The sequence below is a fragment of the Schistocerca americana genome, chromosome 1 (assembly GCF_021461395.2).
Source record: "Schistocerca americana isolate TAMUIC-IGC-003095 chromosome 1, iqSchAmer2.1, whole genome shotgun sequence".
Taxonomy (NCBI): domain Eukaryota; kingdom Metazoa; phylum Arthropoda; class Insecta; order Orthoptera; family Acrididae; genus Schistocerca; species Schistocerca americana.
This window is the reverse complement of record NC_060119.1, coordinates 594789957-594810550: the sequence shown is the minus strand read 5'-3', so window position 1 is coordinate 594810550 and position 20594 is coordinate 594789957. Positions and strand designations below refer to the sequence as shown.

The following is a 20594-nucleotide window of genomic DNA, read 5'->3' as shown; positions in this document are numbered from 1 at the left end:
CGAGGATCTGACCTCTGAAAGACTAAACATTTTGAAGAGCGCGATTTCGATATTTGGGCTACATAACGTATGGACAAATGACGGCAGGATAATGGTTAAGACCGAAAACGGAAAGAAAACAATTTGCAGTGTTAATGAACTCGAAAGCCTGTGCTTTAGAAGCTAAATCATGTCTAATCTTGCTGCCACTAACCTGTATGTGTATATTGTTTACACTGTCAACCATATCGTAACTAATGTATTATCAAATTGTTCGTTTCTCTAAATAACTATTTTTTATATCTCTAATTATTTTTTCTCGTGTAATATTTGTTATTATTTGTATTATCAACTTTCCGTTTCTCCACATAACTATTTTCATTTTTAATTGTTTTTCTCATGTAATTTTGCTAATTATTGCATAAGGTAGTCTCACTTCCATCCTTAATTAGCAACCCACTATCATACTTTAGCTGTTATCCTCATAAGTGCAATTAATATCACACTCTGTCATAACGTGCAGATTACTCCCGTTGTATTTAGCGAAATTCCTTCCCCTGCCAGCCCACGGCTACTTCCATAACCGTTGCAGACCTCGCTGACCTTGGCCGCAGATCCCGTTGTCTCCCCGGGGACCTACCCCCTTCCCCTCCCGGCCGCTTTCACTGCACAGAACTGGGAGGACACTCCCTCAGCCGCCTCTCCTTCACACGCCTTCCGCATTCCTCATGCCAGACCCTCTTGTCACCGCCAACCACGACCCGCAAACATCGGTCGGCAGCCTCCTCGGGCAATCAACACCCGAACACACCAAGCTGCATATTGCACATGCAAATGTCCAGTCTCTGCCAGCTCACTTCGACGAGTTCAAATATATATTTCAAACTGCTGATATACACGTAATACTTTTGTCAGAGACTTGGCTCAAACCAAGTATTCCTACAACTTCCGTAAACCTAGATGGCTATATCTTTCTCAGGCACGACAGATGCAACAGACGAGGGGGCGGAGTGGGGGCGTACATACGCTCTGATTTGTCACCTACAGTACTACACACATCCGACAACAATGTAGATAAACAAGTGGAATATGTGTTCATAGAGATCAAATCACTTAACAGAAAGTGCTTAATATGTGTCCTTTACAAACCTCCTAAAGTAGGTGGGTTCGCCTGCTTCGAAACTGCCCTCTCTAGTCTCGAATCGTCATATGAACATGTAATTATAGCTGGTGACACTAACATTAATTTTCTGTGCAATAGTCCTTCCACTGGGAAATTTAAGAGGATGCTTTCTTCCTCAAATATGACACTACTTCAGCTGGCACCTACTCATCACACGACTACCAGTCACACTTTCATAGATATATTCGCAACGAAATCTCCGAACAGAATAATCCGCACCTCTCAAATATCTGCGTCTGGCATGTCTGCCCATGACATCATTTCCATGACGTATTCCCTAGAATGCCCTAGAAAGAAACAAAAACTGTCTACATACCGAGACCTCAAACGCATAAATTTGCCTGAACTCGAAACTGAGGCACAAGAAATAGTTTGGGGGATGACCTCTACTCCCCTCATGGACATAAATGACAAACTCCATGATTTCACTAACAAAATTACTCAACTATATGACAAATATGCTCCAATAAAGACCAGAAAAGTAAAAAGGCAACCTGCACCTTGGCTGACTGATGAACTAGAACAACTCATGAATCTCAGAGATGCTGCACATCGAGCATACAAGATACACCCTACACCTGAAAATCACGCTGTATACAAGCAGAAACGAAACAAAGTCAGTCAAGCGGTGAGAAACGCTAAGCTCAGACATGCCCGTACATTAGCTGACAATAGATGTAGACCAGCTATCCTGTGGAAAAATCTCCGTAGTCTCGGTTTAGGCAAAATAAAAGTTGCAGAAAATCTCATGGTCCCAGCTGAAGAACTAAACCGATTCTTCACATTACCTGCAACCAAAATTGATCCGCAAAAAAAAACAGAGAATCATTGATTACTTCATTGGGATGAACGACTGTAGCAAAGAAAAATTCTATCTACAGCACGTCACTTGCAGTACTGTCAAGAAAGCCATAATGCGGATTAGATCAGCATCTACTGGACATGATGGTATCACTATCCAGATGGTAAAACTTATTATTGACCAACTACTGCCCTCTATAACAGACATTTTCAACGATTCATTAATCACAAGTGTTTTCCCTGAGGCCTGGAAACTGGGACAAATTAAGCCACTGCCTAAAAAGGCCATCGCCACAGCAGCCTCTGACTACCGCCCCATCTGCCTTCTTCCTGCACTATCAAAGGCCTTAGAATATATAGTTCATGACCAGCTCACCAACTACCTAACTACTAACAACCTACTAGATGAATACCAATTAGGTTTCCGTAAACATCGAAGCACAACATCCGCTCTGATAAAGGTGACAGATGACCTGAAACTTGCCATGGACAGACAAGAAGCGACTATCATTTGCTTCTTAGATTTCAGCAAAGCATTTGATACTGTCGACTTCGACATCTTACTAGCCAAACTTAGCGGTCTAAATTTCTCACCAAGCGCAGTGCAATGGTTTCGCTCATACATGACGTCTCGTCAGCAGCGCGTCCTGTCTGGGGATATAAAATCACAATGGCGGCAGGTAGTGTCAGGCATTCCCCAAGGCTCAGTATTAGGTCCTATACTCTTCTCTCTTTATGTCAATGATGTGTCATCGGTCCTGACCTATTGCAAATACCATATGTATGCTGATGACCTTCAGTTGTATCTAAGTGCGAAACCAAGCAATCTCAAGAAAGCTATTGAAAATTTCAATACTGACCTCGATGCACTGTCAAAATGGGCACAGGACATAGGTCTAAAACTAAACCCATCTAAAACCCAAGCGGTACTAGTTGGTTACTCTAAGCTCATTAGCCCAAAACATCGGGAATCCGTACCACCTCTTATCCTAAATGGAACAAATATTAACTTCTCGCCCTCAGCAAAGAGTTTGGGAGTAATAATAGATGAAAATCTAAATTGGACAGAGCACGTAACTGCAGTGTGCAAAAAAGCATCAGCATCCCTTCATGTCCTACAAAAATATAAAAAACTCTTCCCTTTCGATCTGAAAAAGAAATTAGTACAAACGCTTATACTCCCAATCATTGACTACAGCGATATTATCCTACAAGGCCTCTCTCAGGAAAATTCCCGACGTCTAGAACTGGTCACGAATGCCTGCGTCCGATATATCTGTGACGTTCGACTTTTTGATCACATTTCACCAGCATATGCAAAGTTGTCCTGGCTGCGTGCAGACAAACGCAGAGATTTCCGTACACTCTGTCTCATCTACTGCCTTATAGATGTACACTGTCCCTCATATCTCTCCTCGTCCCTAACACTCATGTCGGAACAACATGACAGAAACACATGTTCCCATCATAATAAAATCCTCTCCGTTCCACTGCATCGCTCAGTCACCTTCTCCAAGTCCTTTACAGTAGCGGGAACCCGACTCTGGAATAACCTCCCTCGTTATGTTAGAGAACTTAAAAACATGACCGGCTTCAAAAAACAGTTAATGACGTATCTACTTAAGCAACAGTATTGCCTTCCTCTGTACATGAGTGCACTTCACCTCATTACTTCCCTCTCTCCCCCTCCTTAAACCTCCCTTACCCAAAACTCGCTATACTAGTAAACATCTACTTTACACACCAAAATATTAATGTACATCTGCACAAACCTTCATTACTATTGCCAATCTTCCTCATGTTTGTCATTATTATTTGATTTTTTTACTGTTATTATTATTGCTTTCACCATAATCTGTATGTATAGCACCTGATGTAAAAACACTGCCAGCATTTACTTTATTAGGTCTTGGTCATGTTTATCATTATTATCTGATTTTTTGTTTTACTGTTATTATTATTGCTTTTATCATAATCTGTATGTATAGCAACTGTTGTAAAAATACTTCCGCATTTACTTTATTAGGTCTTAGTCACTACTCTTTATTCATATTATCACTAGAGTAAGCTAATTTTCTCATTTAAACTATGTTCATGATGTAACTCTGATGTGTGAAATGCTGCATGTGTGGAACACTGGTCCGATGTAAGAGAGGGCCTGATGGCCCTAATCTGATCAGGTTAAATAAATAAATAAATAAATAAATAAATAAATAAACACAGTTGGTAGTGATGTGTTTCTTGCTGTTAGGAGTAGTTTATCTTGTCGCAAAATTGAAGCAGATAGTTCCTGTGAGTTAGTATGGGCAGAGGTCATTGTTGGCAACCAGAATAAAATAATAATTGGATCCTTTTACAGGCCTCCCAATTCAGATGATACAATTGCTGAAAGGTTCAAAGAACAATGAGTTTGATTTCAAACACATACCCGACTCATACACTTATAGTTGGTGGTGACTTTAATTTACCCTCGATACGTTGGTGAAAATACACGTTTAATTCTGGAGGTATTCATAAAACGTCATCCAAAATTGTGCTAAACGTATTCTCTGAAAATTATTTCGAGCAGTTAGTTCATGAGCCCATGTGAATAGTAAATGGTTGTGAAAACGTGCTTGATCTCTTAGTAATAAATCATCCTGAGTTAATAACTAGCATCAATATGAATACAGGGATTAGTGAACACGGAGTTGATGTAGCGAGATTGAATATTATAACCCCCAAATCCTCCAAAAATAAATGAAAAATATACCTATTCGAAATAGCAGATAAAAATCCACTTTGTGCCTTCCTGAGAGACAATCTCCACCCCTTCCAAATTAATAATTTAAGTGTGGACCAGCTGTGGTTTGAATTTAAAGAAATAGTGTCGGCAGCAATTGAGAGATTTGTATCAAATAAATTAACAAACGACAGAGCTGATCCTCCTCGGTACACAAAATGGGTGAGAATACTGTTGCAGTGACAACGAAATAAATGTGCCAAATTTAAACAGACGCAAAATCCCTGAGATTGGCCACCTTTTGCAGAAGCTCAAAATTTAGTGCGGACTTCAATGTGAGATGCTTATAATAGTTTCCACAGCGAAACTTTGTCTTAAAACTGGCAGAAAATCCAGAGAGATTATGGTCGTATGTGAAGTATGTCAGTAGCAAGAAACAATCAATGCCTTCTCTGCGTGATAGCAATGGAGATACTATTGAAGACAGTGCTGCCAAAGCAGTGTTTCTAAACACAGCCTTCCGAAATGCCTTCACAAAAGAAGACAAAGAATTTGATTCAACATGAGGAACATAGAAGTAAAGATCCTCGGAGTAGTGAAGCAACTTAAATCACTTGATAAAGGCAATCTCCTGGTCCAGACTGTATACGAATTAGGTTCCTTTCAGAGTATGCTGATGCATTAATTCCATAATTAACAATCATATATAACCGTTTGCTTGATGAAAGATCCATACCCAAAGACTGGAAAGTTGCACAGGTCACACCAATATTCAAGAAAGATAGTAGGAGTAATCCACTAAATTACAGGCCCGTATCATTATCGTCGATATGCATTGATATTGTATTTGAACATTATGAATTACCTCAAGGAAAATGGTCTATTGACACACAGTCAACATGGATTTAGAAAACATTGTTCTTGCAAGACACATCTAGCTCTTTATTTGTATGAAGTGTTGAGTGCTATTGACAAGGGATTTCAGATTGATTCCGTATTTCTGGATTTCCGGAAGGCTTTTGACACTGTACCACACAAGTTGCTTGTAGTGAAATTGCATGCTTATGGAATATTGTCTCAGTTATGTGACTGGATTTGGATTTCCTGATAGAAAGGTCACCGTTTGTAATAATGGATGGAAAGTCATTGAGTAAAACAGAAGAGATTTATGATGTTCCCCAAGGTAGTGTTATTGGCCCTTTGCTGTTCCTTATTTATATAAACGATTTCGTTGACAATCTGAGCAGCTGTCTTAGGTTGTTTGCAGATGATGCTGTTGTTTATCGACTAATAAAGTCATCAGAAGATCAAAACAAATTGCAGAACGATTTAGAAAAGATGTCTGAATGGTGCGAAAATTGGCAGTTGACCCGAAAAACAGTAAGTGTCAGGTCATTCACTTGAGTGCTAAAAGGAATATGTTAAACTTCAGTTACACAATAAATCAGTCAACTCTAAAGGCCGTAATTTCAACTAAATACCTAGGAACTACAATTATGAACAAATTAAATTGGAAGGAACACACAAAAAATGTTGTGGGGAAGGCTAACCAAAGGCTGCGTTTTATTGGCAGGACACTAAGAAAATGTAACAGATCTACTAAGGAGACTGCCTAGACTACGCTTGTCCATCCTCTTCTTAGAATATTGCTGCATGATGTGGGATCCGTACCAGATAGGATTGACGGAGAACGCCGAAAAAGTTCAAAGACTGGCAGTATGTTTTGTATTATTGCGAAATTTGGAAGAGGGTGTCACTGAAATGATACAGGATTTGGGCTGGGCATCATTAAAACAAAGGCGTTTTTCGTTGCGACAGAATCTTCTTACGGAATTCCAATCACCAACTTCCTCCTCTGAATGCGAAAATAGGGAGAAACGATCACCACGATAAAATAAGGGAAATCAGAGCTCGTACGGAAAGATATAGGTGTTCGTTCTTTCCAAGCGCTGTAAGAGATTGTATAATTGTGAAGGTAGTTCGAGGAACCCTCTGCCAGGCACTTAAATGTGATTTGCATAGTATCCATGTATATGTAGATGAGATTGTCAGTGTCCTCAAAACATTTAGAAAATTATTCCTCTAATTTTTTCAACATGACAACGAATTCAATATTTGTGTTTCATTCAATGCCAGTGAGCACAGAGAAATGAATGGTTTGTTTGTCAGTAGTTGCCCCTTCCACAATGTGATTGTGTTAATGCATCCCCACCAAATAAGAAATGAGATCTTTCTCAGCTTCCAAGGTCTTACTGTGGATCGTGTGCACTCAAGTACACTTGAAGTGAGATGTCTGCAATCCATTCTGGATGTTCTAATTTCCATTCCTGCCTTCCTCTTTCCTTTAGAAACTCATCAGTAGAGGATCTTAAATCGAAAAATCATTCCAGGCATTCCCCTTGATTTAACCAGCATTCTTTACAGTAGTATAAAATATCACCATACTCTTCACTCATTTCCATCAAAAACTGTTGCAACTGACTATGTAATAGTGCTAGTGACTTCAGAAAATTTACTATTTGCACCGCCAGTTTCATCACGCTCTCTGTATCTGCTAATTTAGTATGAAATGCTTATTGATGTACAGACCAATGAATCTCATACAAATCATCTGTTGATTGTTGTAATGTTTTGCTCTTTTATTGTCTACTAAATCTTTAAATTCTTTCTGCATAGTGTTGTAATGCGCTGCATAGTGAATTTGTGGCATCCGTCGATTGTGTGACTGCGTAATAGATATTGAGAATTCTCATTCTTCCCTTCTGTGATTTCCGTTCATATTAAAAGTTGGGATGATGATTTACTAGAATGCCTATTTTGTGCAAAAAACCACTGGACCTGTGAATGTCCTTTACATCACAAATAAATAGCCAAGGATAAACAGTGCTGACACCATGATTCTGCAGAAGTGAAGAAAGTCATGCCAACTGCAAAATGCCACACCAAATGCTGGAAGAAACAAGTGCTGCATTGCCCTGCTAAATGAAATATTGTGCTGTACTGAGTAGTTCAGAGAAGGACTGAGCTAGATGTGATGTGTGGATGTGTGGTGTAGCAGTTAACGTCGCTAGCTGGCATGCTTAGAGTTACCAGTTCAAATCCAACCAACAGCAATTATTTGTTATTTCGTATTTATTGTCTCTGGAATATTTTGAAACATATTATATTGGTAATGTTTGATTGTTCTCAAACATTCGATGTTTTGTGTAAATAGCAGCACTCTCCATTCAGGAGGTCTGTTCTGTTCTGGCCGTTAGCTGGTGATCGTAATAAACATGCTTTCAGTGTTAAGTGTTGTATTTAATTGTAAACCATGCCATTTGATTTTCACTACTATATGACACCGTCATAAGCCTTTTGGAAATTTGCACTGAACTCCCACACTTTCTCAGTAATGTATCTGAGGGGGGACAAATGATCTAATGTGTCACTGTGTCTGTGGAAATTGCATTGGTAGTCCTCATGTAGTTCTTGAAGTATGGAGATCAGCCTGTTTAATAGGCACATTGATACCATTCCTCAGATGTCTTCATCCAGAATTTGATCTTCATATAACTTTTGGATAAAGCACAATAATTCAAGCAAAGATTTGCTTTTCTTCATGAGTCTCCATGTGCTTTCTACACCTATTTGTTCTTTTGAACTAGTCAGGTTTTGTCAGGTTACTTTCCATTTATTTGTAATTTTTTCTTTTACTTCTTCCAACAGATTTCCTAAGTTGTATCTAGTAATTTCAGCCTCTTTTCTGTTTAATTTCCATTTGAATTTTCTTTTTATTTTTGGTATTGTTAAGAAATGAAATAAGTACTTATGGCTGTAATCAATAACTGTTTATTTATGCTTGTGATGGTCTATGGGAGCTCTCTGTATTTTACTTTAACATTTATTTCCTTTATCTATATGGAGTTGACATATAGTTTATAATTAATTTATGTTTCTTTTTTTTGTGAAATGCATGTGGTCATTCAACTGAACCACCTGTTCTTACCATATTCAGACACACAGGAATGATTCATGTGAAGTACTGCATCTATCATGTGTAGAAGCATTCATGAGGCAGTATGTCCTAATTGTTGCGAGAAACAAATTTAGGTAGTTGTAATTGGCACAGACAGTGAATGCACTGTTCTGATCAGATGTTATGAAATATGGCATGTACTATAATAATAACACAAAAGATTAACAGGCATATATTTAGAAAGGGGGAATGGACTCCTAGCAGCAAATAGTATTTTGTTTTTCCTTTCAGAAGGCTGGTGAAAGTTCAGTGCCAAAATGCTCAGTAACTCTTATTATTTTAATCTAACTAGCTGTGTGTGGTGTTATTAGATGCTTATTGAGGATGTATTTAAGGACTGTGATCTTCATGTAATTTGTGAAAAAGCACAATAATACATACAAAGAAAGAGAAAATTTCCATTCCTGGAAGCTTTCAGTCCAAAAATTTTACTATCATTTTGGCTGCCAATAGAAACCATTGAATTCTTCACTTGGAATTGAAGGTGAAACTTAACTTGGTGAAACAGTTTTTCAAAACACAAAGTGCAAATCATGAAAATATGCCTTTGCATTCCTAAATTGCAAAAGACTAGATATTTTCTTTGAGTTCATAATGTACTGCCTTATGTTTTTTTGTGTGTTTCAGAGGACTGTTGACTATAATTATTATTCAGATTTATCCAGCATTGTTGTCTCATATGTTTTTCTTTTTTGTATGAAGGTCACGAAAGATGGTTGAAGTTTTTGACGAACTGTCAGATACGTTATGCAAAGTCGCAGATCTGGCTGAGTTCATTAGAATTGCTCATCCAAAAGCAGCATACTCACAAGCAGCAGAAGATGCATGTGTTAGCATCAGTGGAATAGTTGAAAAGTAAGTTTGGATGGCTGTTATCTTTGTTAAGAACTGCACGATCATAATGTTGTTGTGATGTGTAGAGAATTTGAATACTATTTAGACCTAGAATTTGTTTCTGGCACTTGAAGTAACTTTTCTCTCCGTGCTGTCTTCTGTGTTTGTAGATAATGCCAGTGTTTCACTGTAATTTGGATTCCACATTAAACGCAACTACTTCTTGATTAATGACTGAATGTGCAGGTTCACAAGCATCGTGCAATGTTGTTGCAGGTTTTGGTATATCACTGTAGGTATACCATTGAGGTCCCCTCCCACCATAAACTTCTTTTACTCACTACATATCTATTCAGTGCTTGCACAACTATTTTTCTAAACTTGACCCACAGTACCTTTATGTGCTCTTACATGTTTCGAATTCCTCTCGAATATTTCTACTTTTTTAGTTGCTGTTTGTACTTTGGTAATCATTGTATGACTACACAAACCAGAGTGGGAGATGCAAGTCAGAGATACTGAATGACTACTGCTCTGTAAGTTCCGACTCTACCATAAGCCAGCACAACTGAAGAGGGTGCGAATGAATTAATCTGCATTGTCCAGGGTTATATGCACACCATTATAATTACCTGTCTCTAAAATAGCAGCAATGAGGTGAAAGGTTAAGCGAATATATGGACCAGATTATGTAATTGAATGAAATTGGATAGATAAAATATCCAGTCACCAAGTGGTGGCAGAACATGCACATAAAAAGAGGTTATAATTAAGCAAGCTTTTGGAGCTAGTGTCTCCTTCTTCGGGCACAAAGATTGAAGGGGAAGGAAGAGGGGAAAAGGAAAAGTCACCCAGAAGGTCTGGGAAGACTGTGTGGTAAGTCTCCCTGGCACATAGTTCTGGATGACTTTTCCAGAATCCATCCCATCACCTAGCTCTCTCCAGTAATTTTCCTTCACCCCTCTTCATTCCTTTGCAATCCTTGTGCCGGAAGGAGAAGGCACTGGCTCCGAAAGCTTGCATAATTATAACCACCTTTTTTATACGTGTTCTGCTGCCACTTGATGAATAGATTTTTTATCTATCCAATTACATTATATTGTCAAAAATGATTGTTTTCATTGTTAGACTATATAATTTAGGTGATAGATGTATTGGTGTAAATTTTAATTAGAGTTTATTCTATTAAACCTGAATCAGTGTGACCTTTCAAAGCCAGGGAACATAGACTTCTTGTTCATGCAACCAGGAGCGTGATAAAATGCAATGGTCAATTCTGCTGAATATTAAAGTTCACTTAATACAGTTGCACCATTACTCTATGGAAATTCTAATAAAGTTTCATTATTGTTCATAGTAGTAATTCAGTATTCAGCATAACTTGCGATTTTTATGAAGTCCCACATGAAACTAAACCGAAAAATTTATAAGTATAAAAAAATTTAGAATATAAATGATTGATTGGTTGCCTGATTTATGCAGGGAGACAAAACAACAGTGGTCTTAGCCCACTGTTACCCATACTGAAGCTGAGTTTACTGTATGGTTTCTTTCCCTGTAAGTCCAGTAGCAGGAGGCCTTTTACACAGGGACAGTTCCTTCAGGAATTAATGAGCAAATATTCTGTTTCATTTGGCCTCCAATTCTTCACATTGGAAGGTAAAATGTGGCACAGTTTTAAACCCCTCATAACACAGTTTGCACTTAGGGACTTTTTTCTCTATGCCCATCATTTGTAAGTGTTTCTCAAAGTTTCCATGGCTGGTCATCAGTCCTACCATGAGTTTAATCTGTCTCTTGTTCAAACTCAGGATTTCAGAACTTCTCTAGAAACATTACTTTGGCATCATTAGTTTGCTGTGTTTCTGTTTTTGGGATCTTAGTCCAGTTTTTTGTGTGCTGCCTCCTAATCCAGCTACATAGTTTTCATCTTACCACCACCTTACTGATGGTTAGAACAGGTTCTGCTCCAACAAATGGAGTCAATGTACCTGTCTTAGGTAGCTTATCAGCTTGTTCATTGTCACTGATTCCTAAGTTACCAGGGGCCCACAGCATATTTACCCTGTTGCTTTATCCTTGGTTCACTTGGGTTTCATGGCATTTGGCAACAATATTTGGTCTTGTTGCAGTGGCTCATAGAGATTTTGGAGCTGCTTGTTAATAAATGTAGATGGCATGATTCTTGTCACACCTATACAGATTATCTTCCATGCATACTCTGGTAGTAGATATTTCCACCTGGAATATTGTGGTCAGCTACCCTAAAGAGATTACTCTCTCTAGTGTAGGCTGCATCCCATAAACCCCAGACCCAGCACTTTAATATGTTTTTGATCCTTCAGTAAACTAGGCTATAGCAGTATTGAGGTTTGTTCTTCCACCGCTCACTGCTTCAAGTTGTTATCTTGAAAGGTTTATTGAAGCAGCTGGAAGTTATTCTACAGCTGACGGACATATCCCTGACCACTCTTTTACTCACCACACACACTGTTTGTTGTGGGATTCTGGCTTTCCTAAAGCTGTTAGTTATTTCCAGTTGTTAATCTGCCACCTCAGTTGTAACCCAAAGGTGCAATGGGGGATGCCCAGCATGGTTTCCATCCCAACAGTGGCCGTGCTGCTAATTCCATCTGTTACGGTTAAGCAGGTCAATCTTTGTACCTTCTCAGGCTCTTTAGTAGCCACCTTCCATTGTTCTTTGTTCCACCATATGATAGCCCCATAACTTATCGTTCCATGTCAACGAACAACCCTTACTAAGGTGGCGATCGGTCTTGGCGTGTAGGTCAGAATGCATTTTACTTGAACATTGCATGAGAACGTTGAAATGAAAAATTAGAAATAACATAAAGATTTGAAATACCAATTAGACTGACTGAGTGACCTACACAATTTCTCCTCCTCTCATTTGTAGTGGGGCTGACCTGTTTTGAGGGCTTACCTGTGTAGCTGGGGATAACAAAGTCCTGACCTGCTATATTTGCCAGTTGGCTTTATTTACTGGCATACACAATGGTCAGACGGTGCAGTGCTGGTGGCTGAACAGTGGCCAAACATTTAACAGCACAACAACAGATATAGTTAATCATATGCGACAGTTGTGACTAACTATAGAGGTGGCCCTGAGGAAAATGTTGCAGATTAATATGGCTTGTGGATACTGGGGCTGAACATTGTAAGCAATAGTTTCTTTTAATTCTTTCAGTTAATGTTGATCAAAATTCCAAGTATTAAAGGTGACACAAAACAGAATCAAAAAGTGAATATCAACACTTCAAAAAATTAGAAGGTGGCTGAATTTTCAAGAGTAGTTCCCATTGTTTAATCCACAATACTTTTATGTAAGAAAAAGACTTTTTAGTAAAACTTGCCCACCTGTTGCCAAGATTGTTTTGACTATACTGCAGAAGTTTCGCCCAGAAACCCTTAAACCATCCTCAGTGCAGTCTCAATCTCTCCCCACGCAATTTCCGTAGTTTTGGAGCCCTGAAGAAAGACATATGTAACGACTGGGTAGCTTTGAACGAACAGGTGGGTGTGTGGGTACAATCATGAATGCTTTTGCTACAATTTCTGTTGTCGATTCAGCGATTGGGAACAAGGTGAGGAAACATGAGAACTGATGAATGATCAATAATATGTACTTATTTTCCTGCTTTGTTTGTGGAAGTGTTTATTGGATATCCAGATTAATATTTCCAAGGGCATTGAAGCTTCGGGCAGTGTTTGCAGCAGAATTTCAGGCTTAGTCTGTTGTGCACACTATGCACAAGAAATACATGTGTGTGTATAATATTCTATATCTATCATGCCATTGACCTTTCCCCCAATATTTAGCTTCCACATCGGCATTTTTTGCACACTATAGCAAGCTAGAGCGTGTAATGTTTCTACAATTTCCGCGTAAATTCTAGAACCATTTGCCCTTCCACTGTCTCAAACACATGATATTTTAGATTGGAGTGGGAGAGAGGAACCCTATCTACTGCGCGCCATGTGCCTGTGTGTGCAGGTGTGAAGTCAGTTGTGAGCAAAAGGTCGACGCAGCAGTTGAACAGCACCGGCAAGTACTCGTCGGGTGATCCATGGAAGTTGTAGTGAAAGCACGCGGAAGAAGCACGTAAATTCTGTGTTATTCTGTGCTGTTTGTAATTGTGACTATTGTTAGTGAAAAAAGAACAATTGAGATTTGGAATTGTGAATAAACTCTTATCTTGGGCTTGCTGGAGGCAAGACGTATTTTACGATTTGTTTGTAATAGAGTCATTGTTGTTAAGCCAACTATTTGCTAAATTGACTTAAATCTGTCTCTAATGTGAGATGATATGAGTGACTCACAAGAAGTCTGATATTTATGTGTGAAGTGTGAATTTGGTTCTTCATGAAGCTCAAATATACCAATAGTTGTTGAAAAGTATTCTTCGAGTACCTAATTATTTTGCAAGTAGAGAGAGTCTTTAAGGTTCCTGAAACTAGCATCATTCTTTGGAGAAGAAATTTATAGAGAAGAAGTTTATAGAGATTCCAGAAGCCAGCTATCCAGAGAATAAGATCGGCTGCGTATACCAAGTAAGTTGACTCGTATAAGAGAAGTGGGAAGTTTGCACATACACTTCACACACTCTTAGTCGTCAAAATTTTAGAACGTGGCAACTGTGGCAGGATTGAAGAAAACAGGTATTTTGAGACAAAAAAGATAGAAAAAACTATCAAGTGTTGCCATAGCAATTAAGCATAATACGACAAGAGAACCATTAAGAGTAACTGGATTGTGCTGGAGTATCTGTGGAGAAAATTTGTAAAGGCAAATAAGGGAGAAGACGTAAGAAAGTCACAACTTGAAAAACCGGAGAGAAGATCTCAATGTATTAGACTAAGAAGAGATATGCCTAGAAAGATACGACTAAGAAGGTCTGGTGTAGGGAGTATACAGCTCTCACATGCATCATGGGGATGCAGACATGAAAACCAGCCTACATCCAACACCGCCGGCACCAGCTGCTGTTCACCGGTGCTGACCTGCCGTCATATCCGCTCACCTATGCTGCAAGAATTCTACACCGGGTGAGCACAAAACAGAACTTTAGTGCCTTAGCAAGAAGTGATACAAACCATTTAATGAACTTTATTAATGTAGTTATTATACTTAAAGTTAATTTTTAATGCTCACAAGGTCTAAAGCTTGTAAAATTATGGATCACGTTCAGCAAATTGGAGGTACGTCAGGACCAGCCATGGCTATGAGAATTACTAAAGAAGGGCCTGACTGGTCTGAGTTAGTAAATCTAATCAAAACTCAAAATGCTGCTCTAAGTAAGGAACTAAGAGTAGTACATTCTCGTTTAAATGCTCAGAATGAAACTTTAGGATTTTTAAATGCCATAGTCAACTTGCAGAGCAAAGAATTTGCTAATCTGTGTGAAAGCGTGAATGCTTTAAAGATTGAATTTGACATCTTGTGTGGCAAAGTAGAGGATTTGAAATTAGACTTAAAGAAAGAATGAACCAATTCCTTGGACATTCACGTAAATCAACTGTTCACTGACTTTAGTCAGAAACAGAATGATCAATTACAAGATTTAGCAAAAAAGTTATAATTTGATATTGAGGAAAAATGTAATACTGTAGAATCAGAAATCAATGAAAAGTTAGGACTATTTGAAAATGTATGCAATGTTAAGTTTGATGCTGTAAAGCAGGGATTGTATACTTTAAAAGAGAGTGTTGAAAAGCAAGATAAGTTAATGCCAATAATCCAATTGCAAATTACTGGTGTAAGTATACGAGTGGATAATGTAGAAAGAAGGTTCCAAGAGAAGATAGCAAACTCTGATATAGTAAATAGAAGTAGTTTGGAGAACAATTTGGAGGGATTATAGATCAAAAAGTCACGGAGAGACTGACATCTGGGAATGTGTCGCCTATTGTTTCTTCTGAACTTTCAGATACCCGAAAGGTTATAGATGACTTGTGGAAAGAATTCAAACTTATCCAGGACAAAGTGGAAAAACAGACAACTTCACCCAATGTTGTGTTAACTAGTGAAGTAGTTACTGATTTACGATGGCGAGCAAATTCGGGGTTATCGAGACAATCCCCTAAGTTTAAGCCAGATGGAGATGTCCATCCAACTCATTTTTTGAAAAGATTCAACCAAGCTATGCCAAAGAACTGGGAGGATTCTAAAAAGATTGAATTTGCTGTGGGTTACCTTCTAGGAGAAGCCTCTGAATGGGGCACAGTAAATATTGATAACATTTCCTCTTGGGAAGATTTTCAAAAGAAATTTAAGGAGAAGTATTGGTCCTCAAGTGCCCAGGAGAAGTTAATATCAGATTTGTTATTACAATAATACTTGGGGTACAATGAGGAATTATTTTGATTGACATCTAACATGTGCAAAGTACTTAGATAAGCCAATGGAGGAAAAAGATTAGTGCGGATTTTAATTAGACGATTACCCATATATGTGAGGAAAGGTATCTTAGGTAATAGGTGGGAAGTGGTAGAAGAGTTGTTGTCCTTTGTAGATGCACTTTATGCCTTAAATAAGGACCACAATAAAAACTTGTACCAAAGTGAAAATCCAAACTACAAAAGGAATAATTTTAAAAAAACTTGAGGCTAACTTAGCTAGAGTATACAGGAAAAATGGCAATGACAGTTACCAGAAAAAGCACCCACCTTCGAGTTTAGGTCCAGTAACTTAGCCGGAATTTGTACCAAGTAATGATAGAATACAAAGTGGTAACATAGTATCTCACTTTGGTAACTAACATGTGATGACTGATAATGAGGAAAACATAGTGCGATCTTGATCCAGGGCCAGGGCGCATGTCATGGAAATACACTAGGAGCCCTTAGTCCAGACAAGTATGATAATTTTACCCATAAAATACCTACAAAGGAATGGTTGCTACTGGAAGAACCAAGCTTGATTACAAACAATCCACAACCTAAAGTAGCAGAGACTGTAGAAAATTCCGAGGTTAACATATTTATAGATTCAGAGAGTGGGGTATCACTCATTTACAACACATCCTTTAGTTCATTACAGACTAAACAACACTTACCGTTATTTACAGTGACTGTAGTTTACATAGTTTGAGTAACAGGAACAAAAAGTAAGGTTGTAAAGTACGAACCTCAAGAGAACTGCAGCATTGGAAATATATTTTTTGTCAGATGATGTTAATAGTAGAGAATATCAGTATAGATGTATTGTTTGGTTTAGATTGGCTATTAGAGTCTAAAGTTATCTTGAACTTTGACAAAAATCTTCTATGTTTTGGTAAAGGGGACAGTAGATATTGGGTACCCTTTGTGACAGGTAACTACATTGGAAAACAAACAACTGAGTGTCATTGCTTTTGATTAACAGCTACAGCACAATTGTCACCAAAGATCAATAATGTAGATCCAGGAACACATCAAATTGAAATACAAGAGAAAGTCAATGAATCCCAAATATTAACCAAACAAGAAAGATGAGATTTATATAAAATTGTAATGGAATATGAAATAGTGTTTTCCGATTGTCCAGGTAATACAGCGACTACATATGTAAGTTCAAAATCGAAGATGACACACCATTTTTTTGTAAGCCAAATCCAATACCTGTAAGTTTGAAAGAAGCTGTTAGGGATGAAATCAACAAAATAATTGACAGTAATATTATAGAGCAGAGTTATAGTGTAATGAATAATCCTTTGCTTGTGGTAAAGAAAGCTACAGGCAGAGTACGATTAGTATTAGACGCTCATACATTGAATATACGTATAGACACAGAAAGAGAAAGACCAATTAACATCGATGAATTTTTGTCAAAATTTGAAAAGGTGAGTTTCTTTAGCATGATGGATTTGACTGTGGGATATTGGGAAATAAAATTACACTTGGTATCCAAAAAATATACAGTATTTTTGTTTGATGGTAAATTATATCATTTTAATGTATTACTGTTTGGACTAAATATCTCAATGTCCGTATTTATACGTGCGCTAGATGAAGCACTAGGGAGAGATCTGGTAAAAGATTTGATAATATATGCAGATAATATCCTTATAATATCAGCTACTTGGGAAGAACATTGTCGAACCTTGAGTAAGACATTGAAAAGATTTAAAGAAAACGTATTATGATAAAGCTATCTAAATCGTATTTTGTGCGCCAAGAGTGTAAGTTTTTAGGTCATTTTGTAGGGGTGCAGGGAATTAGACCAGAACCTGAATGCATTAAAGCTATTAAAGAATGTCCACACCCTAGAAATGTAAGACAGTTAAACAGATAGGTATGGCCGGGTATTACAGACGGTACGTACAAGGGCAAGAACTAAACGACCCAAGAATTTTACATTTATTAAGAAAGGGAATACCATGGGTTTGGGATCAAGAGGCAAATGATGTGTTTGAAAACGTCAAAAAAGCGCTTATTGAATCACCCGTATTACACCATCCAGTTACGGGCAAACCATTTAAATTGTCAACAGATGCATCTGACTATGGTATTACTTTGTCAACAGATGCATCTGATTATGGTATTACTGCAGAACTATTCCAAGGAGAGTGGGCTCTAAATAATGTAGAACACTGAACCATAGCTTTTGCTAGCAGTAGTCTAAATAAGAATGAATTAAATTATACAGCTACCAAAAAAGAACTATTGGCAATTGTATGGAGTATTCAGAAACTTCAAACACTGGTATGGGGATCAGAAGTCCATGTTTATACTGATCATCAAGCTCTTTCCTTTCTAATGAGTAGACGATTGTTGCACAGTAGGTTAATGCAATGCATGCTATTCCTACAGGAATATGATATTTGAATCTAAAAGGTTCCGAGAAAATTGTACCGGATGCTTTCTCTATGCTACCAATAGGAATGGAAGAAGTAAAACGTACGGAAGGACCCAGCATTATTTTTGTAATTAATTTTATGTCAGCAGAATATCCAAACATCAGGGTACAAGAGATGGCTCAAAGAACAACAGAAAATATCCATCATGATCCCTTTTTTACAGAAATGTTTTCTATGTGTAATTGGAATTCCTTACCTGCTAATCAAGTAGGAAAACGGAAAATTATAGGTCGTAATTTGCTTTGGAGAGACAGCGTAACATCGCAACGTTGGTGCTTATGCATTCCAAAGGTAATGGAAGATGCACTTGTGTGGTGTGTTCATACAGGATATGGACACTTTGGAATAAAAAAGTGTATAGCCCATATGAATAAGTTTTGTTATTTTAAGAAGCTAGGGCATAAAGTAGCATCTTTGATAAGAACTTGTGAAATTTGCCAGAAAGTGAAAGAGAATAATACTCATATGAAGTACAAAATGCATCCGATTATTCGTAAGTTGTTGCACGATCTCACAGCAGCAGATTTTTTTGGACCAGTTCCAAAAGGAAAGGGAGGAGTGTCATACATTTTGGTCATCATAGAGTGTTGGCCAAAATATGTTAAACTATATCCAGTCAAATGAGCCAATACGCAGACAGCTATACACTGTTTACAATACTGTCTGGAAGTGGGTAAACCAAAATGGTTTATTACGGATAATGGCTCACAATTCATGAGTAATGAATTTAAAGAATTTCTAGTGTGGGAAGGTATTTGTCAAGTGCTAATATCCAACTATAACCTGTCCTCGAATCCGTGTGAACGAGTAATGAAGGAATTTGGAAAACTATGCCGTACCTACTGCCATGAGAAACATACTTTATGGGCAATGAAAATTAAAGATTTTGAACTTATTCTTAATGAATTACCACATGTATTGATTGGGTTGACACCATTAGAAGTAATAGGCAAACCCTTTGTAGGAGAACCTATGATTAAATTGTTTTAATTGGCCCGAACAACCTGTTGTAGGTTACGAACTGAAACAGGAAATAGTTTCTAAGAACTTAGTTGAAAAGGCACAACAAAGTGTGTGGAACCTCAATACCAAGTTGGTGACCTAGTTCTCATAAAACATCATCTTCAAAGCTCGACACTAGGGAAAGAGATTCATAAGTTTTCCAAAAATATGAAGGACCATACTGAGTACAAACAGTTATCCATCCCTATTTTTAGTGGATCCTACAACTGGATGAGAAAAGGGAAACTATAATGTAAAGGACGTAAAGTTATATACCCCCCAGGGACGTTAACATTCCGAGTTAATGGGCGGAGTGACAACTGTCGGATCCCGAGTTGTTTTCGGTGTTTTTTCCATAATAGTTTTGCTGCACCAAATTCCTATCAAACTATTCTGTTATATATCCCCTAGGGACGTTAACGTTCAGAGTTAATGGGCGGAGTGACGACCATCGGATCCCAAGTTGTTTTCAGTGTTCCTTCCGTAATAGTTTTGCTGCAGAGAATTCCTATCAAAATATTCTTATAATAGAGGGAAACATTCCACGTGGGAAAAATTATATATGAAAACAAAGATGAGGTGACTTACCAAACGAAAGCGCTGGCAGGTCGATAGACACACAAACAAACACAAACATACACACAAAATTCAAGCTTTCGCAACAAACTGTTGCCTCATCAGGAAAGAGGGAAGGAGAGGGGAAGACGAAAGGAAGTGGGTTTTAAGGGAGAGGGTAAGGAGTCATTCCAATCCCGGGAGCGGAAAGACTTACCTTAGGGGGAAAAAAGGACAGGTATACACTCGCACTCACGCACATATCCATCCACACATACAGACACAAGCAGACATATTTAAAAGACGAAGGGTAAATATGGAGAATCGTGTCATAGCGCATAACTTTCAAAATAATTTCTGAATTCATGAGGATACTATTCTCATATTGAATGTAATATAATCGGACCGGAGTTCCACTTTATACTTCTTGACGCATATTTTTCTTAGTCAACTGAAGGAAATATTAAGTCAGCAGAAAATATAATATTGGATGACTAATTAAACAACTGTGATAACATAGTATATAGATTTTCTACTTTGTATAGAATATTATGAGATGTGATGTAGATGGGAGGGCTTATATCAGTTCTGAAAGGGGTGGGTATTGCGGATAAAAGCATGATTTACGAGAACACACAAATC

General features: G+C 37.9%; 1 protein-coding gene across 3 annotated transcripts in view; it reads left to right on the top strand.

Annotated features, from left to right (window-relative positions):
* The window catches only part of LOC124606818 (mitochondrial intermediate peptidase), a 135168-nt gene that overhangs the window by 17571 nt on the left and 97003 nt on the right, over positions 1 to 20594 (top strand). For all 3 annotated transcript variants that reach the window (XM_047138887.1, XM_047138895.1, XM_047138904.1), the window contains exon 3: positions 9406 to 9558. In XM_047138887.1, the coding sequence (XP_046994843.1) occupies positions 9406 to 9558 (153 nt within the window). The remainder of the gene's footprint in view (positions 1 to 9405; positions 9559 to 20594) is intronic.